Consider the following 18,912-nt stretch of genomic DNA (forward strand, 5'->3'; position numbering starts at 1 on the left):
AGGCTCTCTGGTGTTACTGATGAGACTTCCACTTTCCCACAGGTGCTGGTAACAGGTGGGGTGGGAGGGGGGGGCAGCATGGCCGGCTGCCACGGCGGGTCGGGAGGATCATCTTCCGCCCAGCTGCTGATGCCCTGTTATCCCCGAGCCATTCATCACGGCTCGCTGAGAGTCAGATATGCGCTGCCCCCCCCCCCCTCTTCCTCCCCTCCCCCCTTCTCCCCAAACTCCCAGCATTCCTCACTTTCCCCTGTCAGGATCACACTGATGGACCCCCCCACCCACCACGTATTCATGCATTTCAAAGAATCTGTTATTGCAGCTTAATGTCAATCTGATTCACTGAAGACTTAAAAAGAACCGAGACGTGTGTTTACCACTTTTATCTCTTCAATACGAATCATGACTTCGTAGCAGCTCCGCTACATATCGACGGAGCGGTTAACTTCATGTCACCATTGATCAGCGGTTCGGCCCATTGATCGGGCCGTCGGTGATGAAGCTGCTGACTGGCCGTTTCTAATTACATGTTGAAGAACTTTTAGAGGCAACAAACTATCAATCAATTCAAATAAAACTATCAGAAAGTGATGCGTTCTGGTCGGTATGAATATGACGTCTCAACACAGACGTGTCGTTCTACATCTGTCAATCATTCTCTGTTTTTAGCATCAGTCGATGGAGCACACGATCAGGTGGAGTCGGGTCAGCTGACCGCCTCGGTCCGTCCACAACATTCAGCTGTTTGGTCACAAAAATGTCTTCTGTGTATATTCAGGATCATCATCAAGGAACGTTCTCCAAAAACTGGAGGACAGCGTATAAAAAAAGATAACAAGTCGTAGACTGTTCTCCAAATATGGACACACAACCTCAAATGAAAGATGGAGGTCACCATGTTCACCTCGCTGTCATCCTTTCATCTCACATCCAACGAGTTCACAGACAAAACGGTTTTAAAAAGAGCCTCTGAGCAAGAAGCTGCTCTGAATTCATCCAGTCATCGATCTATTATAATTATTGTTATTATTATTATTATTATTATTATTATAGAGAAAAGAAAACACAAACCCTCAAACACATGAAATGCACCTGACCAGAGGGGTCAGAGGTCACGTAAAGTGTCCTGCATGAGGCCACTTGGACGAGGACAACGGAGAGCACTCCGTTACTGAGAGCGTCCAAACACAGCAGCATGACATGACGACAACAACGCGGATTCATATTTATTTATTACCGTCTGAACTACATCATTACTGGAGCTGCATCATGAAGCCTTCAAAAAAATCACTGTGATGCCAGAAGAGAACTGCAGCAGCCATTTCATAAATCCATAAAAACAAATATCTGCAGCTCATTCACTCTCCAAAAAATGAACTATATAATCAAGGTTCATGATATTTGTTTGTTATTAAAACTAACCAATGTAGGAACATATCAGTGTTGTGTGTTAAAAAGGAAGAAAATTAGTAAAAATGGTAAGAAAGACATTTGAAAGTCAAATATTTTCTTATTTCCATTTTTAAAAACAGTCATTGTGTTGAGGAAAAGAGACTAATTTGCCCCCCCCCCCTCCCCCAGCTCTTACCACATTGTAGCAGGCCCTCCTGTCCGACCCGGTGAAGTGAAACGGGTCCACCGTGTTGCACCTCTCCATGTACATCTTGAACATGTTGTTGATGTGTTTCAGGGACATGACGCACACGGCTGAGTTCGGGGTCGGTTCCGGAGAGTTGGGCTTTCCTCGGGCGAAGGCGGCAAACAGCACGTCATCGCCCTCCTCCACCTTCAGCTGCTTCTGCAGCTCCACGTCGCCGCCCACCTTGGTGACGTGGGCGGCCTGCAGGATGTTGAACACCTTCACGTCCTCCGCGGAGCGTCGCCGCCTCTTATCGGTGCCGATGCACTCGAGGGGCATCTCCACGTAGCGGCGGATGGTGAGGTCGGAGGAGCACATGCGGACGATGCGGGTGTGGAAGGCCGGAGAGTTCCTGCTGACCCGCTGCACGGTGAGGAAGTAGGTGAAGGGGCCGCTGTGGAAGGAGTGGACGTAGCGCAGGTGGTAGCTCCCTCGCAGAGAGGGAATCAGGTCCATGTAGGAGAAGTTGGAGGTGAAGGTGAAGCCGTTCTGACTCGTCTTCATCTTCCTCACAGAGATGGTGTGGGGGGGTGATGTCCTCGCCGATGTGTTTCCTGTGCCGGACAGCTCAGAGTTCCCAACAAAAAACTTGATGACGTTGCTCTCCACGTTGAGCACCTGAGAGCCCGCCGGGCTGACGACCACGTCGGAGTCGGCGGGTTGGCCCCTCCCCCGCTTCACTCTGTCAGCGAAACAGTACACGTGTTCATCGACCGTCTTCGAGCTGATGTCGTCATTCAGGACGTGGCGGCGGCACACGCCGTGATCCGCCGAGCCGCAGCTGTACAGCCCCTTATCGTAGATGTTCTCCACCACCAGGGCGATGTTGTGGTTGTCCTCCCGGCCACCGCCGCCTCTTCCCGTCGGGGTCCGACCGCACGTCTCGTTGGCCAGAACCGGGCCCGTGTGATACTCTGACAGCTTGGTGAGGTTCGGGGCCAGGGCGTAGATCCTGTTCACAGCTCCCACGTAGATGACCCCGTCCAGCGTCACCATGTTCTGGATGGGGAAGTCTGCGGTGAACGTCGGGAGCTCGTAGGTGACGGACAGGTTGAGTTTGGTCGTCTCTGATGATCTGTCACAGCGGGCCTGCACACCGCGGCCCAGAGCCCACAGCAACACCACGAGGTACAATGGAGGGAGATCCATCCTGGGCCAGAAATAAGACATGAGGGAGGAGTCAGTACAACGAGCAGAAGAACTACAACGTTCATTATATCTGTGAATATCTGGCCTCGGCTGTCTGGAGGTCGAATTCTAGGAGAAAAGATGCAGCTTGTGCTGATTAGAGACTTTTGAGGCAAAACAAGAGGAAAACTGAAATCTGAAATAAAGCTGCATCAGGAGGAGAGTCAGAGTTCAACCACTTCACCACAAGAAGAGGATCTAATGAGAGTCAGCAGACTGGAGGCTTCATGGAGACACAAACATCTGACTCCACTGACCCTCCACACAGCAGAGAGACATGGTGAGTCCTCAGCTCCTCGACCACAGCGCACGGCCGAGCAGTGAATCACCAGAGAGGAGCACGCTGGAGGAGCACGCTGCCCAGAGAGGAGCACGCTGGAGGAGCACGCTGGAGGAGCACGCTGCCCAGAGAGGAGCACGCTGGAGGAGCACGCAACCACAGGGACGAGGTTAGACAGTAAGAGCTTGAGGGAGATAAACTCAATTAAAACAGGGAGAGAGGAGGGGGGCAGTGAGGGGGGGGGGGGGGGGGGAGCATGGTCCGGTAAATGATAAATAACCCACCAACTAAACACTAATCTGCTCGGAGATGCTTTTAGTGAAGGGGGGGGGGGGGCAGAGAATTTGTAAAATGTGAGAATTTGCATGTTTCCTATCTGGATGTGATCTGAACTCAATCTGTAAAACAACACAAAAGAAAAATCTCCAGGACAGTTTGGTTTTATATTCATGCTCACGGACATTTATGAGGACTCTCTGGATGCAAAACAACCCTGATGTCTCACTGTTGGCAGATAATGTGGTTTTCAGAGCAGTTTTTTTTATATATATACAACATATGTAGAATAATCTAACAGAGAATGAACTAACAGGTGCTTTTAGGAAGAAAGTTTGAAAATAATTCCAAACATTCGGTGATCAAACTATTTAAGGTTCTGCAGTAGAATATCTAGAGTCTCTTATTAGTGGAGGAGAAAAGCAGCAACTTGTTTTGGTCTGAAATTATGACTAACGGGGCTCATTATTAAAGCACCTGCACCAAACACAAGAAATGAAAAGCCTCGTTGCTTATCTGTTTTCTTCAAAGGACAAAAGGCCGGAGGAAAACACTGAAAATGTTTTCAGAGTGAGAGGAAAGTGAGTCATGGTGAAAGGTCTCCGAACACGAAGGGGAAGTTGGTGAAATGGAGTTAGGAGCCAGAAAAAACATTTCAAAACAGGCTGTGATATCCAGAGGAGGAGGAGGAGGAGGAGGAGGAAGAGAAGGTCCGGGAACATCTCTGCGTTTTTACGCATGAAAATACACGGAGTGAAATGAAAGTGAAGAAAGTGGAGATGAAGTCACCTGTTAGAGAGCTGCAGCGCTGTCCGTCCTGCTGATTCAAATCATATCCAGCTGCTCAACAGCACGACTTCTTCACTTTCTCATCAAGTTCAAACTGATCTCAGGAATATTTCCCTTCTTTCTCCGTGAATAAATCCAGAAACGGTTTCCTCTCCGGAAGATTAGTCTGATTTTAAACGCTCCAGCTCCGCGGCTCTCCAGCTCAAACGCGTTGGACTGAGTGCATCCAGCAGAGTCCCGCTGCTGCTCGCACATCCCAGCTCTTCTCGTGGCGCGTAAAGCCCCGCCCCATTCTCTGCACGGCGACTCCGTGACGCGTCCAGGTGCTGCGGAGGCTCCTTGGTCCGCGGAGATCAGGACAAACAATACTCAGGTAAGAAATAAAAGAGGTAGGAGGCGGTCATGTGGCACATAATCATACCATAAAAACAGTCTGTGTATGTTTTTATGTGTTGTTTATGCATTATGATGTGTTTACTGACTTCATTCAACTCAGTAGTTCACATCCACTAAAGGAACAAAGAGGGGTAACTTCAGTTTCCAGCATTCTTCTGTCTGAGAGGATTTTAAACCAATAAAACGTATTTACTTTATTTCTCTGATGTAACTCTGTCTCCCAATAAAAAGTGTTTAAAAGAAAAACAAAGAGCAGGTCAAAGAGAGAGGTCCTTCTTCTCCACCTGACTCTCCTCCTTCTCCTCTGACTCACTGCTCGTCACTCAGAGTTATAAAGACCAAACCAACTGTGAGTCTCAGCCATGAATCACTGAGGGCAGCACAGAAAATTCCTTTGTCCCACTTCCTGAAAGGAGGGCAGTAGAGTGAAGAGTGGAGAGGCTGATAACAGAGTGGATGTAGAAGTAGAAGGTTCAGATCCGCAACACACTGACATGTGAGGTTCATTGAGGCGGACAGAGTGTGTGGATGAGTGATGAGATGGAGTTTGTGACATCTTTACGTTCTAACTGGACAGATCTCTCGTTGACTGTCAGTCGTGTGATGTCATCAAAGAGAAACACTTTCCTTTCTCCTCTTTTTTCCGCCTTTAAAATGCTACATAATCATTGTCTTTTAATTCCCTGATTTCCCAGAGGACATGGTTCCCTCTGACATCCCACCAGAGGCTCGTTAACCCGTCACTGTGTGCATCATCAAACTTTATTTCATCTCAAAGGGAAACGGAGGAGGAATCTTCAATTAAAAACTGAGATTGGAAACCCACAAGTTAAAAATATATAAAAAAATATACAGAAGTATGAACTGTTTAATTTAAAAGTGGTAGTGTATATAAGTATTTAGACGGATCTTTCCTGAAGTAAAAGTACCAGTACTGCAGTTTAAAAATACTCCTTTACAAGTAAAAGTTCTGCATGAAAAAAACTACTTTAAAGTACAGAAGTATCAGCATCAAAATGTAGTTTGAATATTAAAGTAAAAGTACTTATTATATACGACATCATTCGATTATTAATAAACATCAGAATGCGTTGCTGTTGTAGCTGCTGCAGATGGAGTTAAACTACTTCAGTTTTATATCCAGTCATCAGATGAAAGAAGAAAAAAAAAGTTTTGATCCACAAATCTGATTTCATTTTTTTCTCTAATCTTTTATTTTTGCTGAAATGTTGGATCAGTTAAACATTTATGAAAATGAAACCATGTGAGAACTTTAGAGGGAGAATGAGGAGCTGTTAATAACTCATCTGAAGCGTGACCCCAACGACAGGCTGCTGTTTGGAAGCAGTCGAACAGGTTGGAAACCACTCGTTGAATCTTTAACATTGTGTTGTTCTAAACACTTCTTATCTAATGTGTTACATTTTCATCTTAAAAGTAATTAAAGCTGTTGAATCAATGTAGAAGAAAACAAAACACAACGTTACCCTCGGAAAATAGTGAGGTGGAAGAAAACAGCATCAAATGGAAATAATCAAGTGAAGTAAAGTAACTCAAAACTGTACACAAATAGTAGTTGAGTAAATGTACTTAGTTATTGTGCACCTCTGAGTTAAAGGTGAAACTGAACTAAATTCAATTCAGAAGTTCTTTACTCAGTGGATTCACTGTTTGTCAGACAAACTGTGTTTTAACAGACCTCAGGGCATTTCTGAGGCATTTACGAAGGGGTGTGTCTAACACAGGGTGTGTGTGTGTAACCGAGGGGTGTGTCTAACACAGGGTGTGTGTGTGTAACCGAGGGGTGTGTCTAACACAGGGTGTGTGTGTGTAACCGAGGGGTGTGTCTAACACAGGGTGTGTGTGTGTAACCGAGGGGTGTGTCTAACACAGGGTGTGTGTGTGTAACCGTGTCTGTGTGGCTCCTGTGGTGGTGAACTCCATTTTGGCTCAGGCTCTTGTCTTGGTGGGCAGCAGCAGCGTGTTTACAGCAGCGTGTTTACAGCAATGTGTTTACAGCAACGTGTTTACAGCTGCATGTTTACAGCAGCGTGTTTACAGCAGCGTGTTTACAGCAATGTGTTTACAGCAACGTGTTTACAGCTGCGTGTTTACAGCAGCGTGTTTACAACAATGTGTTTACAGCAATGTGTTTACAGCAGCGTGTTTACAGCAGCGTGTTTACAGCAATGTGTTTACAGCAACGTGTTTACAGCTGCATGTTTACAGCAGCGTGTTTACAGCAGCGTGTTTACAGCAATGTGTTTACAGCAATGTGTTTACAGCTGCATGTTTACAGCAGCGTGTTTACAGCAGCGTGTTTACAACAATGTGTTTACAGCAATGTGTTTACAGCAGCGTGTTTACAGCAGCGTGTTTACAGCAATGTGTTTACAGCAGCGTGTTTACAGCTGCATGTTTACAGCAGCGTGTTTACAGCAGCGTGTTTACAGCAGCGTGTTTACAGCAATGTGTTTACAGCAATGTGTTTACAGCTGCATGTTTACAGCAGCGTGTTTACAGCAGCGTGTTTACAGCTGTGTGTTTACAGCTGCGTGTTTACAGCAGCGTGTTTACAGCAATGTGTTTACAGCAATGTGTTTACAGCTGCGTGTTTACAGCAGCGTGTTTACAGCAATGTGTTTACAGCAATGTGTTTACAGCTGCGTGTTTACAGCTGTGTGTTTACAGCAGCGTGTTTACAGCTGCGTGTTTACAGCTGTGTGTTTACAGCAGCGTGTTTACAGCAGCGTGTTTACAGCAGCGTGTTTACAGCTGCGTGTTTACAGCTGTGTGTTTACAGCAGCGTGTTTACAGCTGCGTGTTTACAGCTGTGTGTTTACAGCAGCGTGTTTACAGCAGCATGTTTACATGTTTATGTGGGTGTGGGGTAAACCTCACACATCCTCACATGCAGCATGTGGAAACCTCAGAGTGTGACGTGCTCTGCAGGAATGATCTGCATCCACAACCACAACACCTGCAGCACAACATCTCCGTTCTGTTTGTTTTCCTTTTATGTGGTCCGGCTGCACCACAGCTCATGAACCCGTGACAGGAGAAAATACAGCTGTCTGCAAGTCTAAGAGAAAGAGAAGTCATTTTAAAGGGTCATTACACACAAACTGTAAAAATAAACACTGTTGAAAGAAATACATTTTGCTGTTGTTTTTTTTATGTAACTTCAATACAATAAATGAAACTGCATTTGCCTCCATTAACAAACCTCAGATCCACATTATATTTAATTATTTTATATTGTGCCAGCAGAAAACAGAACGTCTGCTGGGATCGACGCCAATAAAACAGTGACATAAACATCTTTCTGTAATAATTGGACTGAACAGACCCTTTAAAACAACATCCAGTATATAGATAGATAGATAGATAGATAGATAGATAGATAGATAGATAGATAGATAGATAGATAGTTACTTTATTAATACCCAAGGGGAATTTTTTTTTTTTGCTACAGCAGCATTATATACACAGGAAAGAAATAAAATAACAGTAAAAAATATAAAATATAAAAATGCACAGTATATACAATAAATAGAATAAAATAAAATAGAATAATTAAATTAAATTAAAACGAACTAAACAATAGTGCAAAGTTGTTGTTTTTTATATTTAAACAAACGAGAAAACAGATAACGGTGTTATTGTTGTGTGATGGATTTTGCCAGAGGTGAGTTATTGTACAGTCTTATTGCGGTCGGCAGGAATGATCTCCTGTATCTGGAATGATCTCCTGTATCAGGAATGATCTCCTGTATCAGGAATGATCTCCTGTATCTGGAATGATCTCCTGCATCAGGAATGATCTCCTGTATCTGGAATGATCTCCTGTATCTGGAATGATCTCCTGCATCAGGAATGATCTCCTGTATCTGGAATGATCTCCTGTATCAGGAATGATCTCCTGTATCAGGAATGATCTCCTGTATCTGGAATGATCTCCTGCATCAGGAATGATCTCCTGTATCTGGAATGATCTCCTGTATCTGGAATGATCTCCTGCATCAGGAATGATCTCCTGTATCTGGAATGATCTCCTGTATCTGGAATGATCTCCTGTATCTGTCCTTGTGACAGCAGCTGGAGGAGTCTTTTGGAGAACGTCCTCCTCTGTCCCTGCAGCAGGTGGTGGAGAAGGTGGTCAGGATTATCCAATATGGATAATAGTTTCCTCAGCGTCCTCCTCTCCACCACCTTTTCCAGGCTGTCCAGTTTGTAGCCGATGATGGAGCCGGCCTTCTTAACCAGTTTGTTAAGTCTGTTGGTGTCACCGGCTCCAATGCTGGGTAAATATGGGACTTGTTGTGGTGCCATCTGCTGGTGAACATTAGTCTGATGAATGCTGCAGGATGAATTTACAGGCTATTGGATGGAAAGTGAAGAGAGTAATCAGGGAGGAGCAGCGCTCCACTCAGTCTGCTTCTTCTGCAGCTGAACGTCGTCCACTGGAGCTGATTTATCAGCTGCAGGGTCAATACCACCTGATCAGTAAACTGTGATGGATGCTGGTAACCCATCGGAGGTCCTGCTGCTTCATTCTGCAGATGGACTCTTTCCCTCTCAGTTCCTTTAGTGGTGATGAAGAGTGTGCTGCCTTCATCACTGATCATCTTCACAAATGGGCTTCTTCAGCTCAATCATTAGAGGTTCAGAGAAGGTGACACGAAGGCAGGAGGTCAGGGAGGAGTTCCAGATGGAAGTGATGGTACTGTCTGGAGGGTTCATTGGGTCTTCTATATGTTAGACTGAAAAAGATAAAAATTAAAACAAAATGCTGCAGTGGGATTTTTCATGCTGACAAAAACTGTTTGTAAATATATATTTTCAGTACTATTTTCCAGAGTCCATGTACCTTTGGTCTGCAATTAACTGCAGTTAATTAAGTTAGTCAATTCCGGAGACAGATTGATTGTTAAATAGAAGATATTATGTTATTTCTCTTTGCCACTGCTCTTCTATAAATCAGGTTGGGCTCATATCATTTCCATCCTGAACGGATCCTTTTGTCACCTTTTAGTTCCCGTGTGACGCCATGCTGGGATTAGACTCCATATTTTCATATACAGACAGATCAGTGCTCTCATCTTCCATTACCTGCTCCTCAGATAAAAGAAGTCTGAATGAAAAAGGAAATCAAAAGATGGCAATCTGAGGAAATGGTTGCTGCAGCAGACGGACAACTGTCAGTCAATAAGTTTCATGCTGTGTCCGTATCTGAACATGTCTCGTCGCGGACGGAGTCAGAACCCAGCTCACATCGAGACCCGGTAAAGGTCATCAGTGGAGGTACAAACTTAATAAAGAAGCTCAGGAAATACACTCTGCTTTTTCTAAACTTACACCCCATAGTTCATCTCTGTCTCCATGGCAACGACAAAAGAAAAGAGCTCGGTTTATGAAGCCGAGTTCCAGCTTTTAAGAGAAATAATAAAAATGTACACGTCTAAAAATAATCAAGAAGCGTTTTGTACACAGCAGGACATTTTAGTTTCCCTGTTATAAAACGTGTTTTGTTCATGAACTATAAAATAAAACTCTCACTCTGCTCCAGCAGTTTCACTCCAGTTGATGGAAAACCCTCCTTCCTTTTGACATACTGCTTCTATTATGAAATGCAATTAAATGGCAAAATAAAAAAGATATTTTCTGCGTTTCCATCTGCGTCTGCTGTTTCATTCTCATTCTGTGAAACAGTTTCTAGGAGCTCTTCAGAGTCCTTCAACTCTCCGTCCAGTTGTTTATCAGCTTGGACTAAAATAAACCTCAGCCAAGTGTGAGTGATGTCACAGCTTCTTCTACAGGAAACGGCCAAACACTCACTCTCTCATCAGGAGGGGAACCTGCAGATCTGAGGATGTTGATCTGGTGTCTGCAGCTCTTCATCTCCTTCGTCTTTGTTCTCCAGTCTGAGAAGGAACCGAAGAAGAGGAGGAGGTGGAGCCGGGTCGACAACGCCGTTCCTCCAGTTCCAGTTTCTGGCCGGGTCGATGACGCCGTTCCTCCTGTTCCTGTCTCCAGGCGGGTCGCCGACGCCAGGCCACTAGCATCCAGCCAGGTCGATGACGCGGTCCCTCCGTTTCCTGTCGCCGGACGTGTCATCGACCCCGGGTCACTTGCTCCTGCCCCCGGCTGTGTTGATGCCACGCCTCCTGCTCAGGGTCTGGAGGGATTCCATCTTCGCTGTCGACGTTGTCCAGCTCCACGCCCGGAAGGGTTCCGCCTTCGACGGTCTCCTGCTATGCGGCCGAGGGGGTTCCGCCTTCACCGCTGACGGTCTCCTGCTTTCCGGGTCAGGTCGGTAAAGGGACTGGTCAGATCTGCAAAGTTCGGGATGAACCGTCTATAGTAACCCGTCAGCCCCAAAAACCGCCTCACCTCTTTTTTGGTCTTGGGCAATAGCAGCAGTCTTGTCCACCTGAGTGGTACCCCAGATACCGTACCTCCCTCCGTCCAACTGCACACTTCCCTGGGTTGGCGGTGAGCCCAGCCTGCCTCAGGGACTCCAGCACTGCGCCCACCCGCTGCACATGCTCCGCCCAGGTGGTGCTGTGGATGATGACATCATCCAGGTAGGCGGCCGCATATGCAGCGTGCGGACGCCGCACCCGGTCCATGAGGCATTGGAAAGTTGCCGGGGCACCAAACAACCCAAAGGGAAGTGTGGTGAATTGGTATAATCCAAACGGAGTGGAGAAGGCCGTTTTCTCCTTGGACTCTGGCGAGAAAGGAATCTGCCAGTAGCCTTTGGTTAAATCCAGTGTCGTGAAGAAACGTGCAGTGCCCAGCTGGTCCAGGAGTTCGTCGACCCGGGGCATTGGGCACGCATCAAATCGTGACACATCATTCACCCTGCGATAGTCCACACAGAACCATATAGATCCATCCTTCTTGACAACAAGAACAATGGGGCCATCTCTATTACTCCCATCTCCAGCATAGCAGCCAATTCTCTCTGAACAATTTTTCTCTTGTGTTCAGGTAGCCTGTAGGGTCGCGACCGCACCGTCACGCCCGGAGACGTCTCAATGTTGTGCACTATGAGGTTCGTGCGTCCTGGCAGGAGGGAGAACACATCAGCAAACTGCTTCTGCAACTGGGCAACGTCTGTTCTCTGGGTCCCGGAGAGATGGGCGTCATAAGGGAGCGAGGCAGGATTGGTGGACTTTGGAACCTCTGGCCCCAGCTCCTCTCTCAGATACCACAGACACCAGAGAAACAGACTCCGCCTGTCTCCATGCTTTTAAGAGGTTGAGGTGGGAGAGCTGTGTAGCTCCGCCCCTGTCAGACCTCACCACCTCATAGTTTTGCTCGAAGGTCCAGGACATATTGAATTTCGTTTTTCCCGGGGCTCAGACCTTCCTCCCAGTTTTCCTTAAGCAGGTCGAGCACCCCTCGTGGTTTCCTGCCAAACAGCAGTTCAAAGGGAGAAAATCCCGTAGAGGTCTGGGGGACCTCCCGCACTGCAAACAACAGAGGATCAAGCCATTTATCGCAATTACGTTGATCGTCGTGTATAAATTTACGAATCATGGACTTTAAAGTCTTATTCACCAGCCCGTCAGTCTGTGGGTGATAAACACTGGTCCGAATAGACTTAATGCCCAGTAATCCATAAAGTTCTCTCAGTGTTCGTGACATGAACTGGGTGCCCTGGTCAGTCAGAATCTCTTTCGGGATTCCGACTTGGGAGATGACCTGAAACAGAGCCTGCGCAACACTCTTTGCCGAAATGCTGCGCAACGGCACTGCCTCGGGATATCGTGTTGCGTAATCCACTAGGACTAACACAAAGCGATAGCCCTGTGTGCTCCAGTGAAATGGCCCGATGAGGTCCATGCCCATACGGTCAAATGGGACCTCCATCAAGGGTTGCGGATGTAAAGGCGCCCTTGGAATGACCGGCTGGTTTACCAGCTGACACTGGGCAAGATGCACACCAATGGCACACATCCCCCCGGATGCCCGGCCAATAAAATCGGGTCATTAGCCGGTCCAGAGTTTTATCATATCCCATGTGGCCAACCATCTGGTTATAGTGAGCCGCCTGGAAAATCATTTCCCGACGGCTTCTCGGCACCAACAACTGGGTGTTTTCTTGACCTGTTTGAGTGTCACGACTCACTCTATACAGTCTGTCCCTAATCAATGAAAAGTGCAGATATGACGGCGCTGCGTCAGGGTGCACCAGCTGACCATCAATTCTTATCACTTGGTCAAAGGCGAAGCGTAGAGTATCGTCCCGAGACTGCTCAAGTGGAAAATCCTCCATGGAGTGTAATTCGGGAACCGGTGGAGTCTCCACAGGAGTCTCCGCTGGTTCCCCCTCCCTCTCTGCAGTGTCGGACAACCTCGCATCACTGCTGAGCACAGCACACATCCTGCATGTCCCTGCCGGTCGTGAACGCACCCCCGTACACTGCCCCATTAATATATGAAACCCGGGCCAATCTGTTCCCAAGATTAGGGGATGTGTAAGGCGGGAGCTAACCGCAACCTTTGTGCTATGCTTTTTCCCAAGTATCTAATTTCCACTGACACTATGGGATACTTGTGAACATCCCCATGCACACACCTAATCTTCACCCACAATGCCTCCACCAATGCCCCCGGGCCGAACCAGACTCTGGTGAATCATCGACTGTATACAGCCTGAATCCACCATTGCCTGATGTACACCCTCCTGGATCCTTGCTGAAACGCGGTATGTTGCCCTTGGACCGGGGAAGGGTGTTGGAGGGCCGGCAACCCGGATCACCTGGCCCACGTCCATGAGTGGACACTCCTTCCGTCAGTGCCCGGGCCACCCACACCTCCAACATTCCTGCCCTGACGTCTGAGGGGCCCCCTGCAGGTTGGGAAGGGTGCCTATAGCTGCTGGGACCTGTGGAGACAAGATAGGAGGGAGAGGGTGAGGCCGCAGAGCTGGCAGAGGCTGAGCCGGGAGCTGGGGCTGGAACTTCCTCCTAGGGGTAGGAATCGGCCAAACTGCAGCGCTCCTCGCTGGGCCCCACATTGGGCGCCAGTGTGGCATGCATCTTCCTACCACGGGTGGGTTCTCCCAGCACTAACGACAATAGTCAGATGAATTCTGGTCTCCAAGGTGTTTTACACATACAATACAATACATACATACACACTTTCTGTGTCCTGGTCTGTCTCGCAGCCATCTTGCTACTCTGTGTCCTCTCTCGTGTCTGGTGTCCTCTACTCCCTTTTATCCAGCCAGAGAGGGACAATCAGGGATCAGTTTCAGCTGAGGCCAATTAAGCCTCTTCCAGGCACCGTTCCCTGAACCACTCCCCCAATCAGTCCCTCCTGCAGCTGAGCCAAACCACGCCCCGCCACCACAAACACGTGCTCACTGAAAGAACACGTTCTCATTGTAGGAACACGCGTTCTCACTGAAGGAACACATGTTCTCCCTGAAGGAACACATGTTCTCCCTGAAGGAACACACGTTCTCATTGTAGGAACATGTTCTCACTGAAGGAACACGCGTTCTCACTGAAGGAACACACGCTCTCACTGAAGGAACACGTTCTCACTGAAGGAACACGCGTTCTCACTGAAGGAACACGCATTCTCACTGAAGGAACACGCGTTCTCACTGAAGGAACACGCGTTCTCACTGAAGGAACACACGTTCTCACTGAAGGAACACACGCTCTCACTGAAGGAACACGTTCTCACTGAAGGAACACGTTCTCACTGAAGGAACACACGCTCTCACTGAAGGAACACGCGTTCTCACTGAAGGAACACGCGTTCTCACTGAAGGAACACATTCTCCCTGAAGGAACATGTTCTCACTGAACTGTGTGAGTGTGTGTGTGTGTGTGAGTTTGTGCGTGTGTGTGTGCGCGCGTGTGTGTATGAATGTGTGTGTGTGTGTGTGTGTGTGTGTGTGTGTGTGTGTGCGTGTGTGTGTGTGTGTGTGGACCCGAGACAGCAGACAAATGTTAGGTCAGTCAGAACCAGCTGCAGACTGAATAGAATATTGCACATTCTAGAAAATAAACAGCTGAAGAGAAGTTTACCTGCAGAGGAGGACGATGTGATGGTTTCAACACTCCCAGAGCTCTGGGACCTGCTGATTCATCCAATCATGTGGCAGCAGTTGGATGGTACCCTCCTGCAAGTAAAGGGGAGGAGCTTCAGTTAATGTTCATATCAAATATCTGAATGAGGAAAAATATGATCTCAGTGGCTTTGACCACATCATGATTATTGGTTTGAGTACAACGTTGTGTAAAATGTAAATAAAAACGTGATGATTTGTAAATTAAATAAACTCATTTAATTGAAAATAGACCAAAGACAACATATCAAATGTTGAAATGGAGAAATTATTTTGTTTTATTGTGGAACTTAACAGATGAAGTTCTGTAGTTGTGAAAGAATCTTCAGGGAAGGTGAATATTTCTACTTGATATATGTTGACAGCAACAAATCAAACAGAAGAAACAGCTGACGAACACCTGTGATGCTGACTCAGGCATCCTGACGATGACATCACGTCTGTTATCTCTGCACGCGACAGCAGAGCGGCCGACAAGCAGACTTTGAGAAGTTTAATGAATCATGTCAGGTGATCACAGCGTTGATTTATTCATGTTAAATCATAGTGTGTTGTGATCCGACAGCACAATTCAAGTCATTAAAGTTACTAACACAGTTTAGTGGTCTGGTGTGTTCAGATTCAGTGCATCCTGGCACATGAGAGGAAAGAGCTGTCCATCAGAGTACTTTCTGCGGGGGAGGGAGGGGGCAACATGCAGAAGATGATGAAGAAGTGGTTTTCCAGGTTTGGTGAAGAAGAACTTGAAGAAGCTTTGACATCAACCAGCAGCTTATTAATTCATTAATTTATTAATTACAAAGAAAGACCAGAGGCATGATGGGAAATGCTAATGTCATTAGGCTAAGCGGCTCCTCAGAGCTAACTGCTAAGCTAATGTAGCTAGCTGGTTTGGATCTTTTAGTCTCTGATCTGAACAACTTAGACTAACAGCTGAGAGTGAACAGCTGAGAGTGAACAGTGAACAGCTGAGTGAACAGTGAACAGCTGAGCGTGAACAGCTGAGTGAACAGCTGAGTGAATGTGAACAGCTGAGAGTGAACGGTGAACAGCTGAGAGTGAACGGTGAACAGCTGAGTGAACAGCTGAGAGTGAACGGTGAACAGCTGAGTGAACAGCTGAGAGTGAACGGTGAACAGCTGAGTGAACAGTGAACAGCTGAGTGAACAGCTGAGAGTGAACAGTGAACAGCTGAGTGAACAGTGAACAGCTGAGTGAACAGCTGAGAGTGAACGGTGAACAGCTGATGAAGAACAGAACAAATACAGAGGTAAAGCTGATCTAATGACGTCACCGTAACATCTTCTACAGATACAGTCTGTGTACAGAACAGGTTGTTACTGCCCTCTTGTGGCCACATTTGGTCGACACAAAAAAAGTAATCTACACAGTTACATGCAAGCTACAGTTCTGGTTAGCTCTTTCTAAATAAAATGCATAGACCTTCTTTGTTCTTAACAAATGTGCTTCAAAGCGATTTTTGTCTGACTGAATAGTAGCAGAAGCAACATGTGAAATATGAAAAACTATTAAGTGATGAGAAGGTTTATTCCGAACACATTGCGTATTTATAGGTGTGATTCAGTGAGTCTATCTGACTCCTGGTGTCGTCTTTGTAAAGTCTAAAACACAGTGGAATGAGCAGAAAACCCACCAACACTGCTGCTGTTGACTAAACTGTTTTTATAATCACGTTAGTAAAGTTTGAATAGAACTAATAGTCATAACTGGTTAAATGCAGCACTGCAGTTGATTTATTGACACCAGGGTAATATAGAACAGGTTTTCACTGCCCTCTTGTGGCCACATTGAATAACCATAAACATAGTAAATGCAGACAGAATTACACTTCCAGTTAGCTCTTTCTAAATAAAACGTCTAGACCTTTGTTGTTTTTAACAAACGTGCTCCAAAGCCATTTTTGTCAGACTTAATTTTTTACTTTTAATTTGAGCTCTTTTAAATAAAACTACCAGAGCCACATAGACAGAACTCAACCTCACTGAAGACTACCAGTGGATTATCAGCGTGGTGTTCTTTAACCTTATTTTGAAGTATTTGTTTTTACTGGACCCTGAAAGTCTGTTGCTTGATAAAGTTGGTGAACTGAGTAAACATTAAAAACACTGATTAAAATAATTTTTGTTCTCTATTATCCCTGATTAAATATATGTTGTCCTATTTTTTTTTTGTATTAAAGTATTGTCAAGGAATTTAAACCCAAACATAGCGATGTAAAGTTAGGGTGTCCACATACTTTTGACCACATATCGCAAATGCACTTCTCACTGTATTCCACTAGAAGGCGCTGTTGCATTGTAAAAGCTCAGAGAAGGATTTGTAAAAGTGAGCTGACTGAAACAGATCAAAACCTCTCAAAACTCATCCTCACTAACATTCATTTACTTTTTCTGCCTTGAAATTTATCTTCATATTCACAGGATGCAGCACACGTTCCCAGCATGCACTGGGCAGAAAGTAGAAAAAACACACTATGAAGTATAAAAAAATCAGTACATTTAGCAAAATTTTGAAAAGTGCTCCAGTCACATGATCCATCCCAGGAAACATCCTCAAGTCACCAGGTGATAGAAATCCCGAGACATCAGTGTCAGCTTGTCAGAGAAAGACATTAAAAAAATCGAACACACAAACAGAGGAGCACTGAGAGGCAGCGTCTCACCTGGTTCGTATGACATCACTGCTGTCAGCTCCCAGGTGTGACCGTCCAATCCTGTCAGCTGCAGGAGGTCAGCTGTCTCCGTGTCTCTGTGCCTCTGTGTGTCCTCGTCCTCCTGTTATATCTGCTTTGGTTCTGCTTTAGTTGTGAGAGACATCAGTGTTGTCTGTTGTGCTTCAGTTCTTCTCTTCTTGTGTTTCTGGGAGTTCATTTTCCATTTTCCTAAAGAATCTTTGTCATTTAAATTTGCATTGCAAAACTTTGTCGACATTGTTCAGTTGCATGGAGCTGAAAACAGAAACTCTCATGTGTTTACATGTCTTTTGAGTAATTTATAATAGTTTTGAAGATACTTCCAGAATCTTCTGAGACTTCTTCCCATCTGGAAAGACAATAATCTGTCTTTTTACATATTAAAAAAATGCTTTTGTCCAATTTACAATTCTATTTTAGTCCAAAAATGATGGGGTGACGAATATTCTGGCCTCGTACAACCTGAGAAAAACATGCTTGGACATATTAAATAACACTAATATTAAACTTGACAATTAATTGTGGAGCGTTACAACTTGAGAAACAAGTTAAATATATAAAGTCTTTGAGAATTTAGCAAATTCTCACAACGAAATGGACAAAAATATGTGGACACTTTCATTCAAGCAGGACGGTGTGCTTCTTTCTTCTACCCAGTTTTTTGTAGTGGTTTTCAGGAACCATCTGGCCTCCAGTGGAGGTACGAGTTATATTTTTGGGATGAAGCAGAATGAGAGCGAAGCCTGACTGTCACAGTGTTTCTGTTTTTGATGAAAACGTGAATCCTGAATGTGAACGCTTTGAATGCAGCAGATTGGTGGTTGTAGGTTGACATTAATAATCTCACACGGCTGTAGGTGGCCACATACTTTTGGTTATGTAATGAGTACACTGCCACTGATATGTGATCAATAAATTGAAAGAAACCCTGGTGGAAGCATCTTAAGCCCTCTTTGTTTGACTGCAGGATTAAACCAACGAACCGCCTCTGACTTCATTCTTGACGTGTTACTATGGAACCGTTTACAGGAACCGTTTACAGGAACCATATACATGAACCATTTACGGGAACTGAGTCCAGTCGGCTTCAGGCTGCAGAATTATCTGCTTGGTTTTGGTGTAAATGAACTTGAACACAGTTAAGACACTTCGCTTTCCTCTCATGAGCATTGCTCAACACTTTTATTTGTTTCTCCAGTAACCATGGAAACTCCGTGCCAGGCTCGAGAAAAAAAAGCACCAAAAAAAAGAGTGTATGAGCAGCACTGCAGGCATTACTGGCAGACTCACATACTACCGAAGGTTTGGAGGCACTACCGATGGAAATGATTTTTCAACTGCTCCTGCTTCATTCTTCTGTATTTTCCCCACGAAGTAACTTCAGCTGGCGGCTGCCTGCAGAACACATGAATGAAAGCAGTCTCCAACTATCTACTGAACCTTTACACAATTAGATTTGCTATGACTCAATATCACAAGCAGAAAGAACAAAAACCCCTCTGTTAGGTCCTGACTGTTATGAAGAGGCACATGCT

At 45.7% G+C, this 18,912-nt stretch overlaps 1 protein-coding gene across 1 annotated transcript in view; it reads right to left on the reverse strand.

Moving 5' to 3' along the window:
- met (MET proto-oncogene, receptor tyrosine kinase) overlaps window positions 1–4,366 on the reverse strand; it is a 79,652-nt gene extending 75,286 nt beyond the window's left edge. Inside the window, exons 1-2 of the mRNA XM_069162965.1 lie at window positions 4,173–4,366; window positions 1,589–2,789 (exon numbers count right to left, since the gene is read on the reverse strand). Coding sequence (XP_069019066.1) covers window positions 1,589–2,788 — 1,200 coding nt within the window. The 5' untranslated portion in view covers window position 2,789; window positions 4,173–4,366. The remainder of the gene's footprint in view (window positions 1–1,588; window positions 2,790–4,172) is intronic.
- Between the last annotated feature and the right edge of the window lie 14,546 nt (window positions 4,367–18,912).

Source organism: Embiotoca jacksoni, unplaced genomic scaffold, assembly GCF_022577435.1.
Source record: "Embiotoca jacksoni isolate LCO1_2020_lvr unplaced genomic scaffold, fEmbJac1.0.p SCAF_3, whole genome shotgun sequence".
NCBI lineage: Eukaryota > Metazoa > Chordata > Actinopteri > Embiotocidae > Embiotoca > Embiotoca jacksoni.